This window comes from Microcaecilia unicolor, chromosome 7 (genome assembly GCF_901765095.1).
Source record: "Microcaecilia unicolor chromosome 7, aMicUni1.1, whole genome shotgun sequence".
NCBI lineage: Eukaryota > Metazoa > Chordata > Amphibia > Gymnophiona > Siphonopidae > Microcaecilia > Microcaecilia unicolor.
In genome coordinates, this window is record NC_044037.1 from 182,331,958 (window position 1) to 182,359,440 (window position 27,483).

The 27,483-nt window shown below is 48.1% G+C and overlaps 1 protein-coding gene across 1 annotated transcript in view; it reads right to left on the reverse strand.

Annotated features, from left to right (window-relative positions):
- Positions 1-27,483, reverse strand: part of SUMO3 (small ubiquitin like modifier 3) — a 73,337-nt gene that overhangs the window by 29,078 nt on the left and 16,776 nt on the right. The window contains exons 2-3 of the mRNA XM_030209944.1: positions 14,176-14,304; positions 4,320-4,391 (exon numbers count right to left, since the gene is read on the reverse strand). Of these exons, the coding sequence (XP_030065804.1) occupies positions 4,320-4,391; positions 14,176-14,304 (201 nt within the window). The remainder of the gene's footprint in view (positions 1-4,319; positions 4,392-14,175; positions 14,305-27,483) is intronic.

Below are 27,483 nucleotides of genomic sequence, written 5' to 3' on the forward strand. Positions count from 1 at the left end.
AAAGACCCTGGGCATGCCTTCCTTGGCAATGTGACCCCAGCCCTGCAGGCTGTCATCTGTTACCACCAGGCACCAATTGGGAAGCGCTAGCAGCATTCCTCGCCGCAGCATGCTGTCTGAGAGCCACCACTCCATGTTGAGCCAGGCCGCAGGGAGCCACGTTAGTCTGCGCCGGTAATCCTGAGATATTGGAGCCCATCGTTGAAGCAGGGAACACTGCAAAGGTCTCAGGTGCGCTCTCGCCCAGGGCATCACTTCCAAGGTGGCCGTCATCGACCCCAACAGCTGGACTATGTCCCAAGCTCGCGGGCGAGGCATCCTCAGGAGCAGACGGACCTGGTTCTGAAGCTTGCACCGCCTTTGCTTGGGTAGAAACACAAACCCCGAAACTGTGTCGAACCGGACCCCCAAACATTCTAGAGATTGGGGGGGTCAGGTGACTTTTGGGTATACTGACGACCCAGCCCAGAGATTGAAGTACTGAGACCACTCTGGCTTACATGATGACTCTCTTCTGCAGAATCCGCTCTGATGAGCCAGTCGTCGAGGTACGGGTGAACCCGGATACCCTCTCGCCTGAGAAAGGCAGCTACTACCACCATTACCTTGGAAAATGTTCGGGGAGCTGTGGCGAGGCCAAAAGGCAAGGCCCGAAACTGGAAATGTTTTCCCAACATCGCAAACCGTACAAACCGGTGGTGCGGGGGCCAAATAGGAATGTGCAAGTAAGCTTCTTTCAGGTCCAGAGACGTGAGAAACTCTCCTGGCTGTACCGCCGCCATGACAGAGCTCAGGGTTTCCATGCAAAAATGCCGCACTCTTAGTGACTTGTTGACTTCTTTTAAGTCGAGGATGGGCCGAAAAGACCCACCTTTTCGAGGCACCACAAAGTAAATGGAGTAACGGCCGGAGCCATGTTCGGCGGGAGGCACCGGGGACACCGCCCCTAGGTGAATCAAGCCTTGCAAGGACTCCTCTACCGCCGCCCGTTTGACGGCAGAACTGCATCAGGACTCCACAAACACGTCTCTCACCGGGGCATTGAATTCTATTCTGTAGCCATCTCTGATCAGGTCTAAAACCCACTGATCTGAAGAAATCTTGACCCACTCCTCGAGAAAGAGGGAAAGACGTCCTCCTATTGCAGGAATCGAGGAGAGGGCCGGCGTACCATCATTGAGAGGGTCGCCCTTGAACTTCAGGCCTTGAGCCGGTCGCTGCGGATCGCTTGTCCGAACGAAAGGAGTTCCTCTGCTGAAAGCGGGCACGAGAAGTGAACCCAGCAGAACGCCCCGGGCGGTACCTTGTAGCTTCACGGAAGCGAGGTCTGTAAGAGGAGGGAACCGCCTGACCCTTGGAGAGAGGCCTCGGCCTATCTTCGGGTAAGCGCTGGGGTTTGGCATCCCCCAAGCCTTTTACAATTTTCTCCAACTCCTCACCAAACAGGAAAAGACCTTGAAAGGGCAACTTCACCAACCTTTGCTTAGAGGCCATGTCAGCTGCCCAATGCCGTAGCCACAGAAGGCAGCAAGCCGCCACCGCCACAGCCATCTGTTTAGCCGAAGCTCTGACCAGATCATAAAGGGCGTCAGCCAAGAAAGACAAGGCCGACTCCATCTGCGGTGCCACCTCAGTAAGGGGCTCCGCTCCATCCCTGGGCTGTTCCACTGCCTGTTGCAACCAAGCAAGGCAGGCTCGGGCAGCATAGCAGCTGCATGCAGACACCCGTAAGGATAGGCCTGAAATTTCAAAGGACCGTTTCAGAGCTGATTCCAGGCGTCAGTACTGAATGACCTTCAGGGCGACTCCGCCTTCAACTGGGAGGGTAGTCCTCTTTGTCACAGCCGTGACTAGGGCATCCACTTTAGGCACTGCTAGGCGCGCCAAATGCTCCTTAGAGGATAAAATTGCCCCATTGCCCTGGCGACTTTCAAAGGCCCCTCGGGGTCAGCCCACTGATCCGAAATAAGCTCTTGGATGGAGTCATGCAAAGGAAAGGCTCAAGCAGGCTTCTTAGTACTTGCCATCCTCGGATTACCAGAGGAGGCTTCGCCACTCCCAGGAACTTCAATAGAGAGGACCTGCAAGGCATCAGAAATAAGCGCTGGCAGCTCGTCGAGGTGGAAAATCCTCACCGCAGAAGGATCATCTGGATCCGGTGACAATCCTGCACCTTCCTCTGGCTCTTCAGACCACGAGGGCCTGTCAGACCCCTCAGAATCCTCATATCCCGACCGGGGGGGGGGGGGGGGGCACCACTCTCTGAAGGGGAATTAACCCTTCTGCGCTTGTCTTGCAGCCAGCTGTCAGGGGAAAACGCGCCTGATGGCAATCCGAGGTCACGCTCCACTGGAGGGGGAACAGTTAGCAGGGCAGAATGAGACCCCTGCAGGAGAGCTCTTTTTAACATGAATGCTTTATGCAGCAGCAACACAAACTCAGGGGAGAAGGGCTCACCCTGGCCTCCCGGTTCCAGTCCGGGGATAGAAGCTCCCCTGTTAGCCTCCACACGAGGCTCCCCTCCAGTTTCAAACCCCTCTGCTTCTGCGGGGGTCGCGCCATGCGGCGCGTCCAAAATGGCGCCCGCTGCCAGCTCCACTAAGCGGGAACAAACATCGCTCGCCATGCTCGTGCTGGCCCTGACGTCTAAAGAGCACGATTTACAGAGCCCTGCTGCTGATCTGGGCTTGCCACACCTGGAACAGCGCTTAACAACCTCCGCAGCCATCACCGAAAACGGCGGAAAATTCAAAATGGCGGATTCGCGCCAAAAACGTCCCGATCGCGGGCCCTCTCCAGAAGAGCTAGAAAACGCTCTTACCTCACCAGACCGAGTCCCAGAGCTCCGGTCACGCTGCACAATCAGAAGAAAACCTCTTTTCTGGAATCGCAGCACCAAAGCGTGATGCAACTTTTTTTTTTTTTTTTTTTTTAACGCTGTGAGGAAAGTTAGAGGTAACAGCAATAGAGGCAAATTTCAAACTCCAGAGGATCAGTAGAGTGGGAAAGGCAGGGAAAGGACAAACCAAAGTGCCTGCATCCACAAAGGAGAGTGAGAGAAAAGACAGGGACAGGACAAACCTGTGTGTCTACATCGACATCGGGGGGCCGGGTAAGGCATGGAAAGGGCGAACCTATGTGCCTTTAAAGTGGAGCTGCAATAGTCCCCAACACCCCTGCTACCACTGGCCAAAGCACAGAAGCCACTCCAGGCAGATTTTTTTTGAAGGAGCTGAATAAGCTGCGTCCACCCTGCTGGGGAGATAGAGAATACTGGAGAGACAGATGGAGCTAGCTGGCCATGAGGCACTATGGTTTTTCAGTGCTCTCTATCTCCCTCTGCTGGTTGATGGACACAACCCATTCGTAATGGATTCATCTGCTTGATGACAAGGAAATTTTCAGTTGAATAAAAATATTTTCCATTTTTTTTTTTTTAAATAACTTGCTGCCTATGCCAACCCAATTGCTGCTTGGAAACATCATGACTTGCACATCTGCTTCCCTGGCTTAGAGAGAATGTTGACTGCCACCAGACAAGGAACCAACCCCAACATTTCTCCACAATGAGGAAGAGTTCTTCATAGTGGGGAGAAAGGGATTTGGGGAATGGAGCAATGATTTTTCAGGAGACAGTTGGGGGAAGGGTACATGAACATCCCCCTGGCAAAGGTGGTAGTCAAGAGGAAGGTATCTGAATTAATGGGACAAACATCAAGGATAATCGAGAGGAAGGCACTGTAGAGCGTAGTGGTTGATGTGCTTGCTCAGTCCCTTCTCCTTTCTTCCTTCCTTCCTCCACTTGATCAAATGCTTCAGTGTACTCTGCCCCCTCCCTCAACTAAGTCTCAAATCATTCCCTTCTAACTACCTCCTTTAAAACTCAAGTCATCCACCCTCCCCTCTCCTTTTCAAGCAGCTCATTCTTCTCTCTCAGCGGAATGGGTCTACAAGCCCCTCTACTGACCTTTGATTCTCTTTTCATCATCTTTCTGTATGTATGTATGTATATATGTATGTATGTATGTATGTATGTAAAGCTCCTTTTAGCAATTCAAACAGAAAAAAAAGTTGAGCTCTGCGAACTGGCTTAGCAACCTATTCCAAAATTAACCAGTAAACAAGAGTTTTTAAGGTAGTCAGTCACAGTATGATGCTAAATGTGGAATCTGCCCCAGTCGATGGAGGGATTTTTCAGAGGAAACAAGACTTTTTTCTATTTACCTTGTCTGTACATTAGCTTTCATGCAAACAAAGGACAAACAATAACCAGGAACAGCAATAAAATATACAGTAAATTATGACTTTATGTGCCATACCTGTGCAGGTGTGTCTGTTTCATTAATTGGCTGTCCATCAAATCTAAATCTAATCTGTCTCATTGATAAGCCCTGTAAAATATTTGAAAAAAATGGTAAAGATTTTTGTAATTTAACTGTATGTTCATCTTTACTGCTTCTTGTTAGCTCTGTTGATTAAACTAAAAAATTATCTAGTGGGCTATGCGGAACTCATCCAACTGTGTTCATCATAAAGAATTTGGGCACAGAAGCAAAAATGACACATAAGAAAAGCCAGAGATCACACATGATTATTACAACTTTTTTTTAAATAGTGTCTACCTGCACAAAAGGCATAAGAAAATTAAAAAGGTGAAATTTGTTCTTATCTGCTAACTTCCTTTCCTTGAGTCCTACTAGATCAAACCAGATAAGTGGATTTTGCTCCTCAACCAGCAGAAACAAAAAAACACTAAGCTTTCAGTGAGGTCATCACTAGTATAAGGAAAAGTACAGCCCTGAAACTCATCAGTTTACTACTGACAAAGCAGGTCTGAAAGGCACTTGAACATACTGTTAACACAACATTAACCTAAACCAGTGATGGGCAACCTTTTGAGCTTGGTGTGTCAAAATTCGCGAAAAAACCGAGCATAACTCGGGTGGTGTGTCACTTCGAGAAAAATCTACTAGGACCGCCCCCGGGCCCCCCCTACCCGAGATCGCTGCCCACCCGAGGTCGCTGGGCCCCCCCCCTCCACCTGCTACCGGGCCCAGAACTAACCTAAAAGCCTCCTTTCACGTCGCAGCAAGCAGCAGCAGGGCAGACCTCTCCTCCTTCCTTCTGTGCTCTGCCCTCGCGGACTTTACGTCAGGCGAGGGCGGGACACGGAAGGAAGGAGTGGCCTGCCCTGCTGCTGCTTGCTGCGACGTGAAAGGAGGCTTTAAGGTTAGTTTCCGGGAGCGAGGGCGGACCACACTGCGGCGGCGCCGCGTGTCATCAAAAATGGCTACGCGTGTCATAGGTTCGCCATCAGGGACCTAAACTCATGCCCCCATTACTGACTTAATGTTCTTGGAGATTTCCCCAAGGAAAGAGACACCAACTTGTATGTAGCTGAGCAAGAGAAAAGAAGTGGCATCGTAGTCTTCTGAGGTGGGTCCTGGACCGATCTAGCAGGACTCAAGGAAAGGAAATCGGGCAAGAACAAATTTTACCTTTCATATCCCTCCTACTAGACAAGTCTAGACGAGTAGGATGCAACAAAGCTTCAAGGACTCCAGGTGGAAGACTAAATCCCCACCACACACTGACTACACAAGGCAATAATCCCCTCATCCTAGCACCCTCACCACTGTGATGCTCCATCATGGCAACGACACCAAAATAAGTGCACTCCTCATATCATGTTCTATCATCATGTACCTTAAATAAAGGCAGTGAACATGCTAACGTCAAGGAGAGCCCTGGACTGCCAAACCCGTTTGAAAGAAAAGCCAGTAACAGATGGCTTCCCTAGACCATTCAGCCAAACCATTCAGTCAAAACAAATGGCATTGCTCTGCTCTTCTGCCATCTGCAAAGTGGGGCAACCATGAACGATCCAACTGAGGAAGAAGAAATTACCTCTATGAACCTGAGGCAACCCTATGCACACTCAACCAAAAGGTGTCACAAGAGCAACAACTCACCAATGAATCATGACCACAACTTAGGGCTAGGAGACCTGGCCTGGATGCAAGGCTACAAGAATATCTGCACAAACTGAGCATAAAGCAGGAATTTTGAGTTGAGCCAAGTGACTCCCAGAAGGCACAGAAGACTGCAGAGCTCACAAAACAAGGGGAGAACCCACCAACATCACTAAGCACTGGCTGTAAACTCACAATGAGAAACAGAATACCAGGACAATGTTTGAGAGAGCCACTAGAGCTCTGTAAGGCCCTCTGCACTGCCAAGCAGCTGAGGCATGCATAGGGGAAAACCATGGCCAGGCATCGAGACAGATTCACTGCAAGATATCCATATATTATGACCTTTGCTTGCAATCGTAGAGTCTTTGGCTATCCTGTAAGGCTCAACTAAGTAAAACAGAATAGACTAATGTCAAGAGTCACAGATTTTTTTTTATTTAACCATTTGTATTTAGTATGTTTGTTAAACCAGGTGCTCAATGACATTTATAGTGACAGAAGCAAAGAGGCACCAACTATACTACAACACTAATCCACTAAGAAGTTTGCCTACTATAGAGAATGGATGCAGAGGAAATGAATGTTTAATTATAAAAAGAAACTCAAACATTAATGCTGCAAAACACTCCCAACGGAGTATTTAATAGTACCTTTGCTTTTATCATCTGTTCCACTAGATATAAAGGTGCAAGGAGAAAAAAATAGTGAAAACAACTAGTAGAGAAAAAAAAGACTGTTCTCAAAAAAACCTTCACTTACTAAATAACTCCTCTTTGACACTCCTCTAAAAAGTGCTGTTCCTTCACAAAATTCATATAAAGAAATTTATAAACTCACAAACGACTTACCTTGCTGGTCCTGTGCTTCACGCTAGATTCTTCAACTTCCCAGAACACATAGCTGAATAGCACACTACAGACACAAAGGGTCATTGTAAAGTCTCCATGTATATTAACGGTTCAGTTAGGGAACCAGGAAACAAAACAAGAGCAATATTTGGTGGAACTCTGGAAGGGAACATCCATATGTATCCATGAAGGAAATTACTTGAGAAGAACTGTTTCTCTACGAAGACCCAAGAGCTGGGAGACTTTCAGCCCCCTTCTGAGACCAAGACCTGTGGCTCATAACCCACCTCACAATGCAGTCAGAAGCACCATGCTGATGGTGGAAAAGTTTTATACAGAAAGGCACAACAAAGTTGTGTGTTTCGTTCGCTGGAAACTGTAAGCATTATATCATCAGTGTAATGGAAAAGCACTGGAATCATGACCCTAAGAGAATTGTGAAAAATCCTGGGACAACCCTATCCCGACTGACTAAAAGATGGATGCCAGAAAACCGGATATAGTGGTGAAAAACACCAGAACAGCATTGATTGGAGAGGTGTCAGTCCAAAGCGATTGAGGATCTTCCCTCTCTCCACATGATTCAACCCAAGTACCAAGATATAGTCTGAGAACAAGAAAATGTGACAGAAAGATACAGGAATATTTCCCATCATTTTGAATACCACAGGCTTGATCAGTAAGAACTTCCAAGTGCATCTGGATAAATTGCCTATATATGTTACATCTTATCAACTCCAGAAAGAAGCTCTCTTTGGCACAATGCCAACTATTATGATGAGCGTTAGCAGTAAATTTGAGAGACTGAGATCATACTCAACATATCCTGGCTTAGGAGAGAGGTTCATTCCTGTCATGGTATGCACAAAACTAATATTTGGAGAAATTTCCTCCTCAGAAACCTACAAAGAGGGTGAGAGTTGGACTATAAACAAACACCAACCACTCAAGGAAGATACCAAAGGATATTATGAAGAAAAAAAAAAAGGCAAAAAAAGCCAGAACACAAGTGGGTGACACGTAAGAGTGGAACCCACCTCTGCCAACCCCTGCCCAGGACCACCTCAGGGAGCTACCCGAATGGTACAGCTTACTGTATCCGAGTTTGGACCAAGCAAGATCAGTACAGTAGGGAGGGGCCTTAGGAGGTCTGAGTTTGGTGCCTAGAGCTCCAGGACGTCTCCAGTCCTGGCCAGTGAGGATGCTGGGACCCTGCCCCCTAGGCTACAGGGACACTCTCTCTGAGATTAGATTGTAAGCTCTGTCGAGCAGGGACTGTCTCTTCATGTTCAAGTGTACAGCGCTGTGTACGTCTAGTAGCGCTTTAGAAATGATAAGTAGTAGTAGTAGTAGATTGGTGGGTCTGCTGCTTCACATGGGCTCCTGAGAAGCAGGACAGACATTGTTGCCCTGTCATGAATTAGGCCGACTGGGCGCTATGGAAGAACCCTCCAACAGGAGTCAAGCCAGACTCACCAGATTCCATGGAGGGTTGTCAAAAAAACCTCTGTCCTCGACATGCGGTTAACTGCAGGAGAATTACGTTGGCCCCAACCAGGGGAAGCTGTGCCCAAAACCAGATTAGTCATGGAGCCACTGTCTATACTACCTGCTGAGAATGATGTAGTTGCCCTGTAGTTTGAGAAGCCCTTCCAAACAGGAGTTCCCAGAAGCGTGGTCTTGAACCCTGCAGACCTGGCACAAGACAATCCTGACCAAACATGAAGGATCCCATTAACGGAGCTCTTAATATCCCTTACATCCATGTTTCAAGGCTCACCAGCTACCAACCCATCCAGAAGCTACTGGGTCTTGAATGGAGTGGCACAGCACTGTCTATAGCTATGGCTGACGGGGATCCCCAAACCCTGCCAGTGGAATAGATCCTTCTCCAGCGGCCAGAAACTCTCCATCACTGGAGGTCAGAGGCACTTCCATGGGCCACCACCGTGCCAGTCCTTCCCCCCACCAGGCAAATATCCTAAAACCTCAGCCTTGGCCCAAATCAGGCTAGACAGAGGTGATTGAGCCTGAGGAGATTTGAACTCCTGCTATAAAAAGATACTAGGAAGTGGAAATGGAGGTGAAGGCCTACAACTATGCAGTGATATAAGACACCACCCTCCCCCCACCAGACTTCTGTCTCCATGGCCCCATTGCCAACTCCGCTTGGGCAGGCCTGTGCCCAAGGGGGAAAACAGCAAGTCTGCCAACCAGTGGTCAGTGGTCATAGCAAAATTTCCTATAAGATTAGTCTTTAACAGAGGATCTTAAACTGGCATATATCACTTGACTTCTGTAGGGATCGGGCCTCATCTTTTTGTCACGCTGAGAGGCAGAGACCATCTACAACCATGGACTCATGAACTGAAAGGCTATAGATTGAAGCATCATACCTTTTTATGCATTATACTTTTTTTTCTTTTTTTAATGGTTTGTAAGGTGCCTTTTGAGAACCCAACTTATCCATATTGGCACTAAAGGAATGGTCTCTGCAAGCCATGATGCAAAATGACCTGTTGCAGCTGGTCACTTATTTTATTATTTGGCATCATGCTATAAATGATTACTGCATTCCTAAAACACATTTGGGATAGACCTAAATTGCCTATTTTCAACAGCCTGAGAAACCAATTTCAACAGCCTGACACAACAAACCCAACCTCACTCAAGACTCCAAGGCCTGGAAAGGCTGCAACTAGGATTAGCAATCTGCAAACAGTACTACAAATGCCCAGGGCTCTATTCAATAAGGCCCCCCAGTGGCTCTCCTTGCACTCAACTGCAAGCCTGGTGCATCCTTTAAGACAGACTATGTGACATACCTAAAACACCCGTAGTTCCCACCAACGCAAAACTAACTGCTGTGGGAACTATCACCTCCACACTGCTGCTTCTAGAACTCTGCTCCCCCTTCCCCTGGCATGGTGCAAACCCATTCCCCACACAGGACAGAAAGATGCAAGGCAGACTCCACTTGCTGTACCAAGATGGCACTCCCCTTCCCCCACAGCAGCCTGCCACCATGGCTAGGGATTCCCCTTTCTGCAGGGCATGGCAGTCCCAATACCCCACTTCCTTTCAGATGCTGCCAGACCATGGCTTCCCCTTGCTCGCTCTCATATCAACTAATGGGCCAAGGAACAGAATCATTTCAGTACTCCGACACAGTTGCTCTACTAGTGTGCCAGAACCCTGGTCACCAGGACCCTTCTAGGTACGGGAGGAGGGAATACCATCAAGTACTCACCCACTGTTGGTAGTGGCCCCAGCATATTAAGGTCTGGGGATCCGAAAGATCCCTGCTGTCCAAGGCTCACAGGACCACGGCCAGCCATCACCTCACCAAGCCAAGGCCCATAGGCAAAGGCTTCAGGCTCTCAGTAGGGGAACTCTTGCTCAATCAGGGTAAAGATTTATAGACTGATACCTGAAAGCTTCCTCAGCCAAAGACTCTAATATGGAGAAGGATGTCATAGATCATTCAGTGTTGTGGGACTGTCTTCATGAAACTGGCCTACAGAGTACTACACTTAATTGGTTCTAGTCTTAATTTCCCCACTGCCCCTTTCAAGTTATGTCAAAAAATGTGTTTGCCTTTTTTCTATTTATTTTGAGGTGTCCTGTAAGACTCCATTCTTCCCCCCAAATTATTTATATTTCATAGCTCCCTACGCTACACTCATTCAGGCTCTGGGAAACTTTGCTTGCATTTATGCTGATGACATACAACTTTTGATTGTTCACAACATGGATCAACACTTTCAGACTACACTTGCTGATAATTTAACTAAAATTACCACCTGGATCATTCAAACGATTTCTCATTCTGAAGCTCTTTGGTTTCTGCTTGTCATCCTATCTCCCTTCCAAACCCATTGTTATCACACCTATTCCTTTCAAAGATGGTGAAATACAGACACACCTGTTTACTTCCTTTCCTTTAGTCCTGTCCCACACCATCCTGTACAAATTGGGTTGTATTCTCTTCCTACCAGCAGACGGAGGTAGAGAAACTGACTTTTCCCAGTAATCATCACCAGTATAAAGGCTGTGCTCCACAGAAACTCCAGCGGAAGGTCCCAAATACCACATTGGTGCCCCATCAAACCAGTGCAGCCATAATTAAATTCAATAAGTAAAATGTATTTGTATATTTTTTTTAGACCACCACTACAGAGACAGGCAGAACTCAATGAGTCCCTTAAACCAAAGTCTTTCAGGGAGGGTCACAGGATGGTGCAGCAGGACTAAAGGAAAGGAAATCAACAGGTATGAGTAATTTCACCTTTCTTAACATCTACTTGCACTATCCTGTATGACTGAGATGTACACAAGCAGAACCTTACTGGGTGGAAGAAGACAAGGTCCCCTGAACGATGGCTCTGTCAGTGTCCATCTGGTTTCTGGCCAGCATTTCCGGTCTGTAATGCTTTACAAAGAAATGAAATGAGAATTCGGTCACCTTACTACAGATATCCTCCAATGTAACTGCTTGGGCCTCCGTCCAAGATGTTGCCCAAGCACAAGTGTGCTCGCAGGCCGGAGGGCACCTGTGTTCCTACAAACACAGGCACTAGCTCTGGGTGCCTGAGCATGCCCAATATTTTATGATATACTTCATTAAATTTGGAGCAGAGATCTCCATGCAGCAGGGCAGAAAAAGAAGACTAAGTGCTTCTGTGTCCTAGTTACTGCTTCTGCCTCCCCCTGTAACCTATTAGTTAGAATGCATGACCAATGTGTTGCAAGAGGATGAGAACAGTTTTGCAGCCTATCGGCTGGTTGTATCTGACTGATGGACTTCAAAAAGGAGGAAGAAGCTGTTGTAACCAAGAATAACGGCACTTCCTGTCCACAGCTGTCAATGGGGAAGGGAAGGGCGGCAGCCGCAGCAAAAATGAGGTTTAATTGACAGGAGACAGCATCACGTGACAAGGTCGAAGCCACAGCCGCCATCTTGATACCTGAAATCAAAACAAACTAATGGACCACGCCAAGTCACATATAAGTGTTTGCTATTGTTTTGAGTCACTCAGTATGGCAGCAAGTTCTGTCTACTGGCTTCAGGCCTGATAACGGGCCAAGCATAGCCCTGCCATCTTCTGAGAAGAGGAAAGAAAACTAAGTCACGTAACTTTATTGGCATGACAATTTTACATGCGTTTCCAAAATACACTTATTTAGCAGTTAAGTTGAAAAAGACAGAAGTACTCTGGGAGAGGAACAGAGAAGGCTAGAAAGGGATGAAGGGGATTCTAAAGGATTACTGGTTGTGAAAGAGAATGCAGCAAATCTCCTCAATGGAGGCGGACTTCAAGAAGGCTACTAATGTAGTCATTGTTATAACCCTTCTATTAATCTGTTATGTAACTCAATCCAACATACTATGATCAATATCATTTTTCATTCAATCTATATTGTAAGTCACATTGAACTCAAGACGTTTTGGGATAATGCGGGATATAAGTTTCACAAATAAATAAATAAATAAATAAATATAACCCTCCAGAGTCCGTTTGGCCTTGGCATAAAAGTGCTAGCTAGCTAGATAAAGAGAAATTAGGTTCTACCTGCTAATTTGCTTTCCTTTAGTCCCTCCAGACTGGCCCAGCAGAACTGATGAGCTGTGCATGCCTTCCAGCAGAACTGATGAGCTGTGCAGGCCTTCCAGCAAGTGTGAGAACAATGTTTCTTGAGAGAGCCAATAAGAGTCCAGCTCAGCCCTAGCAAGTCTCAGTATATCAGTAACAAAGCAAGAAACTATCTGTGCCCTGCTGGGTTCCATAGCCATCCGCATACACAAAGCAAAACAACCATACTGGCAACTGATGTATGCAAATTACATGTAGAATTAAATATTTCTGTGTATGAACTAGTTCATTTACTTTTGGTAAAAAATTTATGGGTTTTTTTTTTTTTTTTTTGGGGGGGGGGGGTTGTAAGTTACAACTGTCCCCCAAAGAGAGAAGAGCAACACTACCGCTGAACCAAACACAATCTGCCTAGGGAGGGAGCTAGGCCAGTCCAGAGGGACTAAAGGAAAGCAAGTTAGCAACCTCGAAAACTGACAAGCAGTTTGAGCAATATCATCTAGCAATTCATGTTCAGATTTACTCCAAGAAAGTGGGGATCAATAAAGCAAAAGTATACCCACAGTATTAGACTATCTCTTGAGTGGTCATAAAGGTCATCCTGAAAGCTACATAACAAATTCCATGCTATGAGAAATATCAGATGATACTAGTGACAATGTAAAATAAAGATTTTATTTTAAATAAGACTTAAAAAATTATCACTAGACCCCCACCTTGTTTATCCTAGATGAATAAAGAATACTATAACCAGGTATACAAAGGTTAGGAATGACTGATACCGCATGATGATGATAGTGCTAAGCTTCCACAACATAAATCCTAAATCTAATGTAGATAGAAGATCTTGACATATCAAGAACTTATTAATAGATCTGGCATTAACATAAAAAGTAAGTACTGGAGTTAAAGGAGAAATAAGCAGCTGGATTAAGACTCCCGGGAAGAGATTTTACAAATCTAGTATATGACCGATCTCTTAACTGCTTATTAAATTTCTGATTATTATTAGGAAATGTCAGTTTTGTGTCAATTAATTTCCTATTACCAATAACATCAATGCTACGTAGACAGATTTTTAAACAGTCAATTAATTGACATTTCTTGGTATGACTATATGATCTAACATTTACTTGTGGAAGTGATCCATACTGGAATGTTTGAATTATAATCTGATACAAGCCCTAAGTACACTTGTGAAAGACCTAAAAAGGTCAAAAACAGAAAAAGAAGTCAGTTTGTTATAATAATTAAAAATGCACTACACATGAACAGTCTCCTTAAGAGGCGAATCAAATGCTAAACTACTTTGTTTCTCTGTTTCCATTTGCCGGTTGACAGAAATAACCCATGTTCTGGACCGGTCTGGTACAGACGCTAAGGAATAAACATTTTTCTTTTAAAAGGGAAGGGAAGGAGAGAGGAAAAAAAAAGGAAGAGAAGAAAGGTAAAGAGAAAGGACATTAATGAGTTAACAAAAAAGTCTCAGCAGCTTGAAAGAAAGGGTCATGAGAAATGGCTACCTGGGAAACCCCACACATGTTCAGAAAAACCTAGGAGACCGCTGGCTTGGTCAGTACTGTAGGAAAATATTACCCACTTGTGCAGGCGACTCACGTTGCTTGTTGAAGGGAAATTATTTTTTGAAACAGCAATGACCAGGTAATTCTAAAACAACAACCCCTTCATATGAAAAAAGCACACCTGGTAAGACCTTCAAACAAGTTGGAGTTTAAAGAATCCAAAACATACTATTACCTGTCTGTCACAGTAGGCTTTCATGAGTTTGTTGAGAGCAGTATGTCGTTTTATTTTAAACTGGACCACTGAACCATCCTGGCCAGCTACCTTGAGATTTATGTGGTCATTCTCTGTTTTTACGCCTTCCTGAAAAAGTAAAGTCAAAATTTACACATTATAGGTCACACACAGATTTCATCAAATATGACGTTCACTTAAAAGTAATCTTTCCAAGTGAACAGAAAAAAAGCATATTAAAGGATTAGCTTAGCAAAACAACCAATGTCATTTATGTAAATTACCATAGGTATTGGGAGGGAAAAAAAAAGGAAAGCTAGAAGATTCCCCAGGTACCAGGTTGCTCAGAGTTTTGGCATCCCATACCATTCTAAAAGTCACTGCCACCACCGGGCCCAGGCAGGGGAGAAACACTGCTGGTCTGGTAAACTATTGTCCAAAAAAAGATGGCGCAAGCCACCAAATGTCCATTTGTGGACCAAAGATCCTTAGTATTTCCAGTATATGAGATTATGTGGTCACATACAAACTAGGACTTTACTGTGCTATAAAGATTTTTATCCACCAAGCAAAGGTATTTTGCCATACAGTTTTTATTACATCAAGAAGTACTAGATCCCTCCTTTTGTTTCATTGTTTAAAAGTGACCTGTTACAACTTGATTTGTTGGCTGCTTTGATTTACAAAGTCCTTTTAACACGATATGAGTGCTTTCCTTTTAAGCTCTGATAAAAATGCATGCCTTTATGCAGGTTTTTCCTGTGCATCAGTGCCTAACACAGCTTAGTAAAAGGGTCCATAAGTGGTTTATATATTAGCATTTTAATTTAATAATATTAGGGCAAGTTAATTACATTTAATGCTGCAATTAATGCATTATTAATCATGGTTGATAATGCATTAATTGCAACATCAATCATGGTTAAAAATTTAATCACATTGCAGCATCTCCAGTCTCCTCCAAACATCTTTTCTGCTCCCTTCCACTTCCAACCCCCTATCCTCAGCGCAATCGGCATCTCCCCCACCACCACCACACACAATTCAAATCACCCCCCATGCCAGCCTACCTTAAAGGTGGTCTTCTGTTGGTCCTCGGCAGCAGCAGTACTGCACATACGCTGCCTGCAGATTGGTCCTAAGCTTTCTCTCTGACCTGTACCACCCATGCAGAAACAGGAAGTGATGTCAGACGAGATGGGATGGGCCAGAGGAAAAGCTTTGGAATAGGTCGCACTGCTAGGGACCAATAGAAGACAACCTTTAAAAGGTAGACTGGCAGGAGGGCAGCAGATGCCGAAGCCCTAACGACGGGAGTGGAGTGAGCTACAGACCGGCAAGCAGAACTGGTGGTAGCTATGGCACAGCTGGTGAGTTCCAGCAACCATGAAAACAGCTTGGTGCTACTCACCATGAAGGTTTGTGTCGTTGCTCATGGGGGTGCAGAGGAGGGGAGAGAGAAAAACTGGACACCAGTAAAAAAAGATAATGGGCCTGGGGGAAGAGAAAAGGGAAGGAAGGAAGAGAAAGAGAGAGATGTTGAATCTGGGGTGGGAGGGAGATTATCAGTCCTCTAGGGAAGGGAAGGAGGATGAGATTGTATATACATTCTTTCTTTGGCTACAATCAAAGTGGTCTACATATTACATACAGTACAGTACAGTCTCACTTATCCAACTATTCAGCTTGACAGGCCTCTGCTGAACAGTGTTACGTTCATTCAAAAGGCAGCGTAGATCTGTTTGGCAGTGCTGCCTTTGCAGAAAAAGCACAAAAGCTTCAGCGCGGACTCCAGCCGCCAGTCCTGCATGTCCTTCAAAGCGACCCCTCCTCTACTGGGAAAGTGGTCTTTTTTGTCACCGCCGTAACCAACGCATCCACTTTAGGCATCCCCAAAGGGGCCAAGTGCTCCTCACTCAGAGGGTAAAGCTGACCCATAGCCCTGGCCACTTTCAAAGGCCCATCGGGGTCAGACCATTGAGCAGAAATAAGCTCTTGGATGAAGTCAAGCACCGGAAAGGCCCGAGTAGGCTTCTTAGTACTCGCCATCCTAAGATCAACAGGAGGCCTCGCCTCCAGCAGGATCATCAATAGAGAGGGCCTGCAAGGCGTCAGAAATGAGCGCTCGGTGGAAAATCCGGACCGCATTGGGATCATCCAAATCCAGTGGCAAACAGGCACCCTCCTCTGGATCATCCATCCATGAGGGCCTGCCAGACCCCTCAGACTCCCCACAGCCCGACCATGGGGGGGGAGGATATGCACCACTTTCAGACGGGGCATTTACCAGTCTATGTTTAGCGTGTTTCCAACGCTCGGGGGAGGAAATAACATCTGAACCCATCCCCCTCCTCTACTGGGAAAGTGGTCTTTTTTGTCACCGCCGTAACCAACGCATCCACTTTAGGCATCCCCAAAGGGGCCAAGTGCTCCTCACTCAGAGGGTAAAGCTGACCCATAGCCCTGGCCACTTTCAAAGGCCCATCGGGGTCAGACCATTGAGCAGAAATAAGCTCTTGGATGAAGTCAAGCACCGGAAAGGCCCGAGTAGGCTTCTTAGTACTCGCCATCCTAAGATCAACAGGAGGCCTCGCCTCCAGCAGGATCATCAATAGAGAGGGCCTGCAAGGCGTCAGAAATGAGCGCTCGGTGGAAAATCCGGACCGCATTGGGATCATCCAAATCCAGTGGCAAACAGGCACCCTCCTCTGGATCATCCATCCATGAGGGCCTGCCAGACCCCTCAGACTCCCCACAGCCCGACCATGGGGGGGGGAGGATATGCACCACTTTCAGACGGGGCATTTACCAGTCTATGTTTAGCGTGTTTCCAACGCTCGGGGGAGGAAATAACATCTGAACCCATCCCCGGGGCCTCAACACCCGGAGGGAACCCAGGATGCAACGCAGTGTCAGACACCTGCGGCAGAGCTCTTTTCAGCATGAAAGCCTTATGCATTAAAAGCACAAACTCAGGGAGAAAATCTCACCCTGACCCTCCGCCTCCGAATTAGGAGAAATGGATGTAGGAGCTCCTCTGGCAGCCTCTAAACGAGGTGTCCCCCTGCACTCAAGACTCCTCTGCAACCGTGAGGGTCGAGACATGCAGCGCTTCCAAAATGGCGCCCACTGCCAGCTCCATCGAGCAGGAAGAAACATCACTCGCCATGCTCATACTAGCGTGAGCGTCTAAGAAGCAGGTTTTACACAGCCCCGCTGCTGATCTGTATTTACAACGGGAGCAGCGCTTAACTCCCTCAGCAGCCATCGCCCGACAGGACGGAAATATGTCAATAAAATGGCGGCTTTGCACCAAAACTTACCCCGTTTGGAACGGCGTCCCCGGAGGAGCTGGGCACCACTCTTACCTCAGAAGACCAAGCCAACGAGCTCCAGTCAAGCTGCACAGAACCAGAATCTCTGGAAAAAGCCTCAGAACAGCCACGCAGTAAAAGCGCATTTTTGTTTTTTTAACACTGTGAGGAAAGTTGGAGGCACGCAGCAAAAGAGGGACTCCGGGAGGTGGGGGGAATGGGTAAGGCAGGGAAAGGGTGAACCTATATGCCTTTAAAGTGGGCACCACCATCCACAACACCCCTACTCAACTGGCAAAGCACAGGAGCCACCCCAGGCAGTCTGAAATCCAGGAGCTGATCAAGCTACGTCCACACCTGCTGGGAGATAGAGAACACTGAAAAGCCACAGTGACCCTTGGACGGCTAGCCCCAACTGCCTTCAGTATTTCTCTATCTCCACCTGCTGGTAGGCAGATACAACCCATCAGTTAATGGATTCATCTGCTGCTGATGACAAGGAATGAAGGATTAAATGACTTGCCCACAGTTACAATGAAAAGCAGTGGGAAGCAAATAAAAGGTAAAATTATGTATCATACCTGATAATTTTCTTTCCATTAATCATAGCTGATCAATCCATAGACTGGTGGGTTGTGTCCATCTACCAGCAGGTGGAGATAGAGAGCAATCCTTTTGCCTCCCTAAATGTGGTCATGTGCTGCCGGAAACTCCTCAGTATGTCGATATCCAAGCTCCATCCGCAGGACTCAGCACTTAGAGAATTACACCCACAAAGGGACACTCTGCCCAGCTCACCACCGCCGAAACAGGGGAGGGGAATTAACCCAGCTCATCCCCACACAAGTGGGGGAGGGGAATCCGTCCAGCTCATCCCCGCGGAGCAGGGGAGGGACACCGATGCGGGGGGATCTGGCTTATCCTGCAACCGCAACCGCGGGAGGAGCTGACTGACCCTAACACCGCCGAAGCGGGAGGGAGCGCCGGCAGAAAATTATCAGGTTATGATACATAATTTTACCTTCCATATCATCATGCTGATCAATCCATAGACTGGTGGGATGTACCGAAGCAGTACTCACCCAGGGCGGGACATAGAAATCCCTGACCGCAACACTGAAGCTCCAAACCGGGCCTTCGCCCGAGCAGCCACAGTCAAGCGGTAATGCCTGGAGAAGGTATGGGCCGATGCCCAAGTTGCCGCCTTGCAAATCTCTTCCAAGGAGACGGACCCGGCCTCTGCCATCGAGGCCACCTGAGCTCTAGTGGAGTGAGCCTTCAGCTGGATAGGCGGCACCTTCCCCGCGGCCACATAAGCCGCTGCAATGGCTTCCTTGACCCATCTTGCCACTGTAGGCTTAGCAGCCTGCAGACCCTTACGAGGACCTGCAAACAGGACAAACAGATGATCCGATTTCCGGAAATCATTGGTCACTTCCAAGTATCTGATGATGACTCGTCTCACATCCAGATATTTGAGAGCAGAGTATTCCTCTGGGTAGTCCTCCCTACGAAAGGAAGGGAGACAGAGCTGCTGATTCACATGGAAGCGAGAAACAATCTTGGGCAGGAAGGAAGGCACTGTGCGAATAGACACTCCTGCCTCAGTGAACTGCAGAAAGGGCTCTCGACATGAGAGTGCCTGGAGCTCGGAAACTCTTCTGGCTGAAGTGATAGCCACCAAAAAGACGGCTTTCAACGTCAGGTCTTTCAGAGATGCCCTTGACAAGGGTTCAAAAGGCAGCTTCAGCAAGGCTCTTAGCACCAGGTTGAGATTCCACGCAGGCACCACTGAGTGCAGAGGAGGGCGCAGGTGATTAACTCCCTTGAGAAAGCGCACCACATCTGGCTGCGAAGCCAGGGAAGAAGCCTTCAGGCGGCCCCTGAAGCAAGCCAGAGCCGCTACCTGGACTTTAAGGGAACTGAGCGACAGGCCTTTCTCCAGACCTTCTTGCAGGAACGCCAACACTGAAGAAATTGGAGCAGTGAAGGGAGAAAGTGAGCCTTCACACCACGCTGCAAAGGTACGCCAAACCCTGGCGTAAGCAGTAGAAGTAGAGCGCTTCCTCGCTCTTAGCATAGTGGCGATGACCTTGTCTGAGAAGCCCTTCTTTCTCAGACGCTGCCGCTCAATAGCCAGGCCGTAAGACCAAAGGGGGAGGGATCCTTCATCACCACGGGACCCTGATGCAACAGGCCCTGCTCCACTGGCAGCCGCAGAGGATCGTCCACTGAGAGCCTGATCAAGTCCGCATACCAGGGACGTCTGGGCCAGTCCGGACCCACCAGGATTATCCGGCCCGGATGCTTTGCCACCCGGTCTAGCACCCTGCCCAACATGGGCCAGGGCGGGAACACATAGAGAAGCTCCTGTGTCGGCCACTGTTGGAGAAGAGCATCTACTCCCAGGGATCGAGGGTCCCGTCCTCTGCTGAAAAAGCGCGGCACTTGGCAATTGGCCGATGACGCCATCAGATCTAGGCTCGGCTGGCCCCAGCGCTTCGTGATGTCCAAGAACGCCTGAGCAGATAGCTGCCACTCTCCGGGATCCAAGGTATGGCGACTGAGAAAGTCCGCCTTGACATTCATGACTCCGGCAATGTGGGCCGCTGACAGCTGTTCCAGGTTCGCTTCCGCCCACTGGCATAGATTCATGGCCTCCTTGGCTAGAGGGGCGCTCTTGGTACCTCCCTGGCGGTTGACATAGGCCACAGCCGTGGCATTGTCCGACAGGACCCGTACTGGCTTCAACGCCAGTACCGGGATGAACTCCAAAAGCGTCAACCGAATGGCTCTGAGTTCCAGGAGGTTGATAGACCACTTTGCCTCTGCAGGAGACCAGAGCCCCTGCGCTGCCCTTCCCAAGCAGTGGGCTCCCCAGCCCGACAAAGAGGCGTCCGTCGTGACGACAATCCACTCCGGGGTCACCAGAGGCATTCCTGCAGACAACTTGTCTGTCTGCAGCCACCAGCTCAGCGCCTTGCGCACTGCTGGGTCCAAGGGAAGGCGCACAGCATAATCCTCCGACACCGGAGTCCAGCGCTGCAGCAGAGAGTGTTGTAGTGGTCTCATATGAGCCCTGGCCCAGGGCGCTACTTCCATCGTGGCCGTCAAAGAGCCCAACAGCTGCACATAGTCCCAAGCCCGAAGAGGAGAGGCTACTAGGAACTGGTCCACCTGAGCCTGAAGTTTGACAATCCGATTGTCTGGCAGGAACACTCTGCCCACTTGGGTGTCGAATCGAACTCCCAGATTCTCCAGGGACTGAGTCGGGCGCAGCTGGCTCTTCTCCCAGTTGATGATCCACCCCAGGGAGCTCAAAAGAGCAATCACCCGGTCCACAGCTTTGCCGCACTCTGCATAAGAGGGGGCTCGGATCAACCAGTCGTCCAGATAAGGATGGACTTGTACTCCTTCCTTTCGCAGGAAGGCCGCGATGACCACCATTACTTTGGAGAAGGTCCGCGGAGCAGTAGCCAACCCAAAAGGGAGGGCTCTGAACTGGAAGTGTCGGCCCAGGACTGCAAAACGCAGAAAGCGTTGATGAGGAGGCCAGATGGGAATATGCAGGTACGCTTCCTTGATGTCCAAGGAAGCCAAGAACTCCCCTGCCTTCACTGCCGCTATAACAGAGCGGAGAGTCTCCATGCGAAAGTGCCGCACTTTCAAGGCCCGATTGACCCCTTGAGGTTGAGGATAGGCCGGACAGAATCTCCTTTCTTTGGTACCACAAAGTAAATGGAGTAACGTCCCTTGCCAATCTGATTTTCTGGCACCGGAACGACAGCACCCAGACGTATCAGGTTGTCCAAGGTCTGCTGCACTGCCACAGCTTTGACCGGAGACTTGCAGGGAGAGAGTACAAACCCGTCTCTTAAGGGTCGGCAGAACTCTAGCTTGTAGCCGTCTCTGATGACTTCCAGAACCCAAGCGTCTGAAGTTACCCTGGTCCACTCGCCCAGAAACGAGGACAGGCGTCCTCCAATCTGCACTGGGCCATGGACCAGGGCCCCGTCATTGGGTACGAGACCCTGGGGGAGGACCGGAGGGCGCACCTCCGGGACGGCGGTCTCTGCGAAAGGAATGCTGCTTGGGGGAGAAGTTCCTTTTGAAGGAAGAGGGGGCAGAGGAGCCCGACTTGCCCGGGCGGTACCGACGGGCTTCCTGAAACCGTCCTCTGGAGTTACCAGGGCGAGCACCACTGGCCCGAGCCCTGACCTCTGGTAACCTCTTGCCCTTAGATGTGCCGAGATCAGTCACAATTTTGTCCAGCTCGACCCCAAAGAGCAGCTTGCCTTTAAAAGGCAACTTAGCCAGGCGGGACTTAGATGCGTGGTCAGCAGACCAATGCTTCAGCCAAAGCCACCGCCGCGCAGAGACTGTCTGAGCCATACCTTTAGCCGAGGCTCTCAAGACATCATACAGTAAGTCTGCCAAATAAGCCAGGCCCGATTCCAGGGCCGGCCAGTCAGCCCTCAAGGAAGGATCCGAGGGGGAAGCCCGCTGCACAATCGTCAGGCACGCCCTGGCCACATAGGAGCCACAAATTGAGGCCTGCAAACTTAAAGCAGCTGCCTCGAAGGACGACCTTAAGGCCGCCTCCAATTTTCTGTCTTGGGCGTCCTTTAGGGCCGTGCCACCTTCCACCGGCAACGCCGTTTTCTTAGTCACCGCAGTGATTAAAGAATCCACGGTAGGCCAAAGAAAGGTCTCCCGTTCACTTTCAGGCAAAGGATAGAGGCGGGACATAGCCCTAGCCACTTTGAGGCTCGCTTCCGGGACATCCCATTGAGCCGAAATCAAGGTGCGCATGGCATCATGCACGTGGAAGGTTCTAGGCGGGCGCTTCGTCCCCAGCATAATGGCGGAGCCAACAGGGGCTGAGGGAGAGACGTCCTCTGGAGAGGAAATCTTCAAAATGCTCATGGCCTGCATTAACAGGTTGGGCAAGTCCTCTGAGCGAAAGATCCGCGCTACAGAGGGGTCATCTGCTCCATCCGAGCGGGAATCCGTCTCCTCCAAGGAATCCCCAAAGGACCGTTGGGAGAACTCAGATACGCTGCCCTCATCTACATCAGAGGAGACAGAGTCCTCAGGCCTGGAAATCCACCCGAGGGCGTTTACTTCCGGGGGCCTCAATCCCTTCATCGGACAAGGGAGCAGGGGCAGCGTCTTGCATAAGGAAGGCCTGATGCAGCAGCAAAATTAACTCGGGGGAGAAACCCCCCAGACTGTGCACTTCAGCAGCCTGGGCCACAGCCCTAGACGCACCCTCAACCGGCGCTCGCAAGAGCGGGGGAGAAACATGCTGCGCATCCAAGATGGCGTCCGGCGCGACACTCCGCGAAGGAGCCGCGCGGGAAGAACGGCGCTTAACTTTAGCCGCTTTTCTGCCGTCGCCCAAATGAAGGGCGGCCATGGCATTAACGTCTCCCACCTCAAGGGCGGCCCAAGAAGAAGCCGTCCGAGCAGCGTGGCCAGCCAAGATGGCGGAGGCGAGCAGCGGGGGATGGGCATTTATGGCGGGAAAAACCGCCGCACCGAAGGAAGAACCGGGACCCTGACCGGCCTCCAAACTGACACCCAACAAGGGCGAATCAGACTTTAAAACCCCCGCATCCCCGCTAGACGCGCACACGCGGTCCGGGGAGCGATTCTTTGCGCCCTCGCCCTCCGACGCCATCAGCCATGTGGAGATCAATCGGGGAACCCCCTGCCCGCTACAAAAAGGTAAAATTACCTGCTTTCCGCTCCGAGCTGTAACGACCTGGTGTCCCAGTGAGTAGCTGCAATAAACGTTTAAATAAACGTCGAAATAAACGCCCTTAAGGACGTCCAAAATTTTTTTTTTTTTTTTTTAAACGGAGCCAGCGGGAGGGGGGAGAAAAGGAGGGACCTGGCACCACCAGGTTTGCACTTGCTCAAGAAGAGCCCTCAACCCCAGGTACTCAACAAAACCTAAAGATTAGGCTTGGAGACCTAGCCAGAGCTGCTGCTGTGTGTGACCACCACCTGCTGAGATAGAGAACATACTGAGGAGTTTCCGGCAGCACATGACCACATATAGGGAGGCAAAAGGATTGCTCTCTATCTCCACCTGCTGGTAGATGGACACAACCCACCAGTCTATGGATTGATCAGCATGATGATATGGAAACACCTTTAATTTTGCTATTAATCGCGATTACATTTTTTAATACCATGCAATGAATCAAGACTAAAAATTTTAATTGAAAGGCATCCCTAATTAATAAATATTCTTCTTTTAATTTGCAAGCACAGTATGTATATGCCCTGTTGGCCCGAATCACAAACACTTAAAACCGCATTCTAGTTTTACAGTGTTGGAACCAACAACTTTGCAGGTAGTATCTTTGTGTTAGTGAAGTAGTTTTGCTATCAATAGAGCGGATGTAGACAGAGGGATTTTTGTTAGGGTTTTGCTTTGGGGGGTTTTTGAAAATCATTTCTATTGGTAAGACCTTAGATTTATACTGGCCACTGCAACAGTTACTTTTCTGTTTCCTCATTTAGAAAGAGTATTTGACACAGGCATGCACGTATTTTAGTCAAGGACTTTGGTTGGGTGAGTGTTAAAGCATTTTGAAATGTCTTTTTATGATTGGCTGGTATGTAAACACACACACATTTTATATTATATATATATATATATATATATATATATATATATATATATATATATACACACACATTCTCTATGCGATGCTTTTTCATCAGTTTATTTTTTTATTATTATTAGTTTGGATTTTTGATTTTTATAATATTTTTGAATAGCCCCATAGCTCCACCAAGGCTTCCTTGCGGTGCAGTTTTTTTTTCCTACTGGCTTATGGTTAATTTTGTTTCATATTTGTTTCTTACTTTTGATTTTACTTTAAATGAGTCCTGCAATGTTGTGGATAACAGTTTAAAAATGAAACAGTACATAGATTAGTATAAACTCTGCTTAATGGAAGTCTTTTTAAAGATTGTGCTGCACAAGGTTATACATCTGCCCCTTCCCCTCCCCCCCCCCCCGGGAAGTAGGCTTTGGCACTATTATTTATATATACTGAGTTGGGGAGGTTTGTTTTTTTGTTTTTTCCCATATCTGCATTCTTGAACACATTTGGATCTCCAGGTACTCTTCAGTAGCTTGATTCTGAACAGGTCAAAGAGGTATGTGCAAAGCAATGCTTTTGATGGAGAATGGTGCATCAAAAGGAGTCATGTTTGTAAAATCTACTACTAGACATTTCTAAAGCGCTACCAGAGTTACACAGCGCTGTACAATTTAACATAGAAGGACAGTCCCTGCTCTAGGAACTTACAATCTAAAAGACAATCTAAGAGACAGGTGTACAATCTAAAACAAGTATATAGAGTCCGTCTGATAGGAATACTATAATTCACAAAGATTAGGTGCCGAAAGCAGCATTGAAGAGGTGAGTTTTAAGCAGAGATTTGAAAATGGGTAGGGAGGGGGCTTGGCGTAGGGGTTGAGGAAGATTGTTCCATGCAAAGGGTGAGGCAAGGCAGAACGAGCGGAGCCTGGAGTTGGCAGTGGTGGAGAAGGGAACTGAGAGGAGGGATTTGTCCTGTGAGCGGAGGTTACGGGTGGGAACGTAGGGGGAGATGAGGGAGGAGAGGTAGTGAGGAGCCGCAGACCGGGTGCATTTGTAGGTAAGGAGGAGAATCTTGAATTGTATGCGGTATCTGATCGGAAGCCAGTGAAGTAACTTGAGGAGAGGGGTGATGTGAATATATCGGTTCTGGCGGAATATTAGACATGCGGCAGCGTTCTGAATGGATTGAAGGGGGGATAGATGGCTAAGTGGGAGGCCGGTGAGCAGTAAGTTGCAGTAGTCAAGGCGAGAGGTAATGAGAGCGTGGACGAGAGTTCGTGTGGTGTGCTCAGATAGGAAAGGGCGAATTTTGCTGATGTTGAAGAGGAAGAAGCGACAGGTCTTGGCAGTCTGCTGGATATGTGCAGAGAAGGAGAGGGAGGAGTAGAAGATGACTCCGAGGTTGCGTGCAGATCGGACGGGGAGGATGAGGGTGTTATCAACTGAGATGGAGAGTGGAGGAAGAGGAGAGGTGGGTTTAGGTGGAAAGACGAGGAGCTCGGTTTTGGACATGTTCAGCTTCAGGTAGCGGTTGGACATCCAGGCAGCAATGTCGGATAAGCAGGCCGATACCTTGGCCTGGGTCTCCACGGTGATGTCTGTTGTGGAGAGATATAGCTGGGTGTCATCAGCATAAAGATGATACTGAAAACCATGCGATGAGATCAGTGAGCCTAGTGAGGAGGTGTAGATTGAGAAGAGAAGGGGTCCAAGGACAGATCCCTGGGGAACTCCAACAGATAGTAAATTATGTATACTGCTGTTGGTGCTTAAGCTGTTAATGGATACAACTGCTTGATTTTGGGTTAAATTGTAACCTTGTCTTTGTCATGTTTAAAGTATTTTAAGTGTTTATTTATATGTGAATTATTTATATTGATTTATTTGTTACTCCTGATGAAGCAACTAACATCCACACAAGATGTGTGACTGCTCAACTGCTAGTCAATGCAGTAGACTTTTCAATGTCTTGTAATGCTACGCCTAGCCCTGGGCCATGGCCTGTTTCCTCAACACATGCCATCACCTTATTACCCTAGCTGGGGTTACCCTCCCTACATGCCAGTATACTCGATATGGCCAAGTTGTTATCCCCAACATAAAGATGATACTGAAAACCATGCGATGAGATCAGTGAGCCTAGTGAGGAGGTGTAGATTGAGAAGAGAAGGGGTCCAAGGACAGATCCCTGGGGAACTCCAACAGATAGTAAATTATGTTTCCTTAGCGTCCCTCCGGACCGGACCAGGATTGGACTGATGGGTTGTGCTCGCCTACCAGCAGGTGGAGACTGAGAAAAAACTCTGACTCTAGAGAGCCAATAGGAGCCCTGGCCATGTGACCTTAGCCTCAGTATTTTCTCAGTCTCCCAGCAGGTAGGAAGTGAGCCCATTAGTCTCTCTACTTTTCTCTTTAGATATTACAGATATTTGTGATAATTCTTCTGTGCCTGGAATCTTATTTAGAGGCTTGACAGGGTTTCCTTTCTCTTCTTTCTTTGACAGCCTCGGGGGTGTTAAACTCGGGTGTCTCGAGTCCACCCCCCTTCCTCCCCATCTCCCTGGCTTAGCAGGGAAGGGCCGTCCCTTTCTCTGGAAAGGTGTACCGTCTTTGGGAGAGGCCGCCACTTTTAACAGGCAGCTGCTTTAAAAGAATTAAATCAAATAAAAGGAAAGGAAATTCAAAGAAGCAGCCTTTCTTTCCCCAGACTTCTAACGAGCAGGCAGCTCCAGTGTTTTATTATGATTGAGGGGTTATAAAAAAAAAAAAAAAAAACCAGAAGAAAATAATTCAGTGTCTGTGACTTTAAACAGCGATTTTTCTCGTCAGATTTAATTTTCTTGCGTTTTGGCGGCGGCAGTTTAAACAAATGAAAAAAAAAAAAAAAAAGAAAGGTGCGAACCGCGTAAGCGTGGCCACCTGTTTTTTCCGATATGGCTTAAAAGTTCAAACAGCTGCTGTCGGTCAGCGTCGCGCAGTTCACGCAGCCGGAACGTGTAAATTTTGCTCTCCCTTCAAGGTTTCTTCGGGTCCGGTGCTGCCTCCGGTTTTTTCGGGGCCTTCTTCGCCGGCTGTTGTTTCTTCGCCGGCTGTTGTTTCTTCGCCGTTCCACTGGGCTCCGCTTGTTCGGAGGTGTCGGGCGCGCTGTCGACGATCGCCACGGGGCCAGTGGTGCGAACGGCGGCCATTTTGTTTCTCCCTCCATCTTATCAGTCAGGGATCTCTCTGCTGAAGGTAAGGCTGCAGTTCATAGAGCAGTTCGGCTCCAAGATGTGTACACTTTTGTATGTGCTGAACGGCGTATTCTAAAATGCTCTTCACATCAGCAGGCAATATTTGGTTGAAAGGGGGCTCCTTTCATATATGGA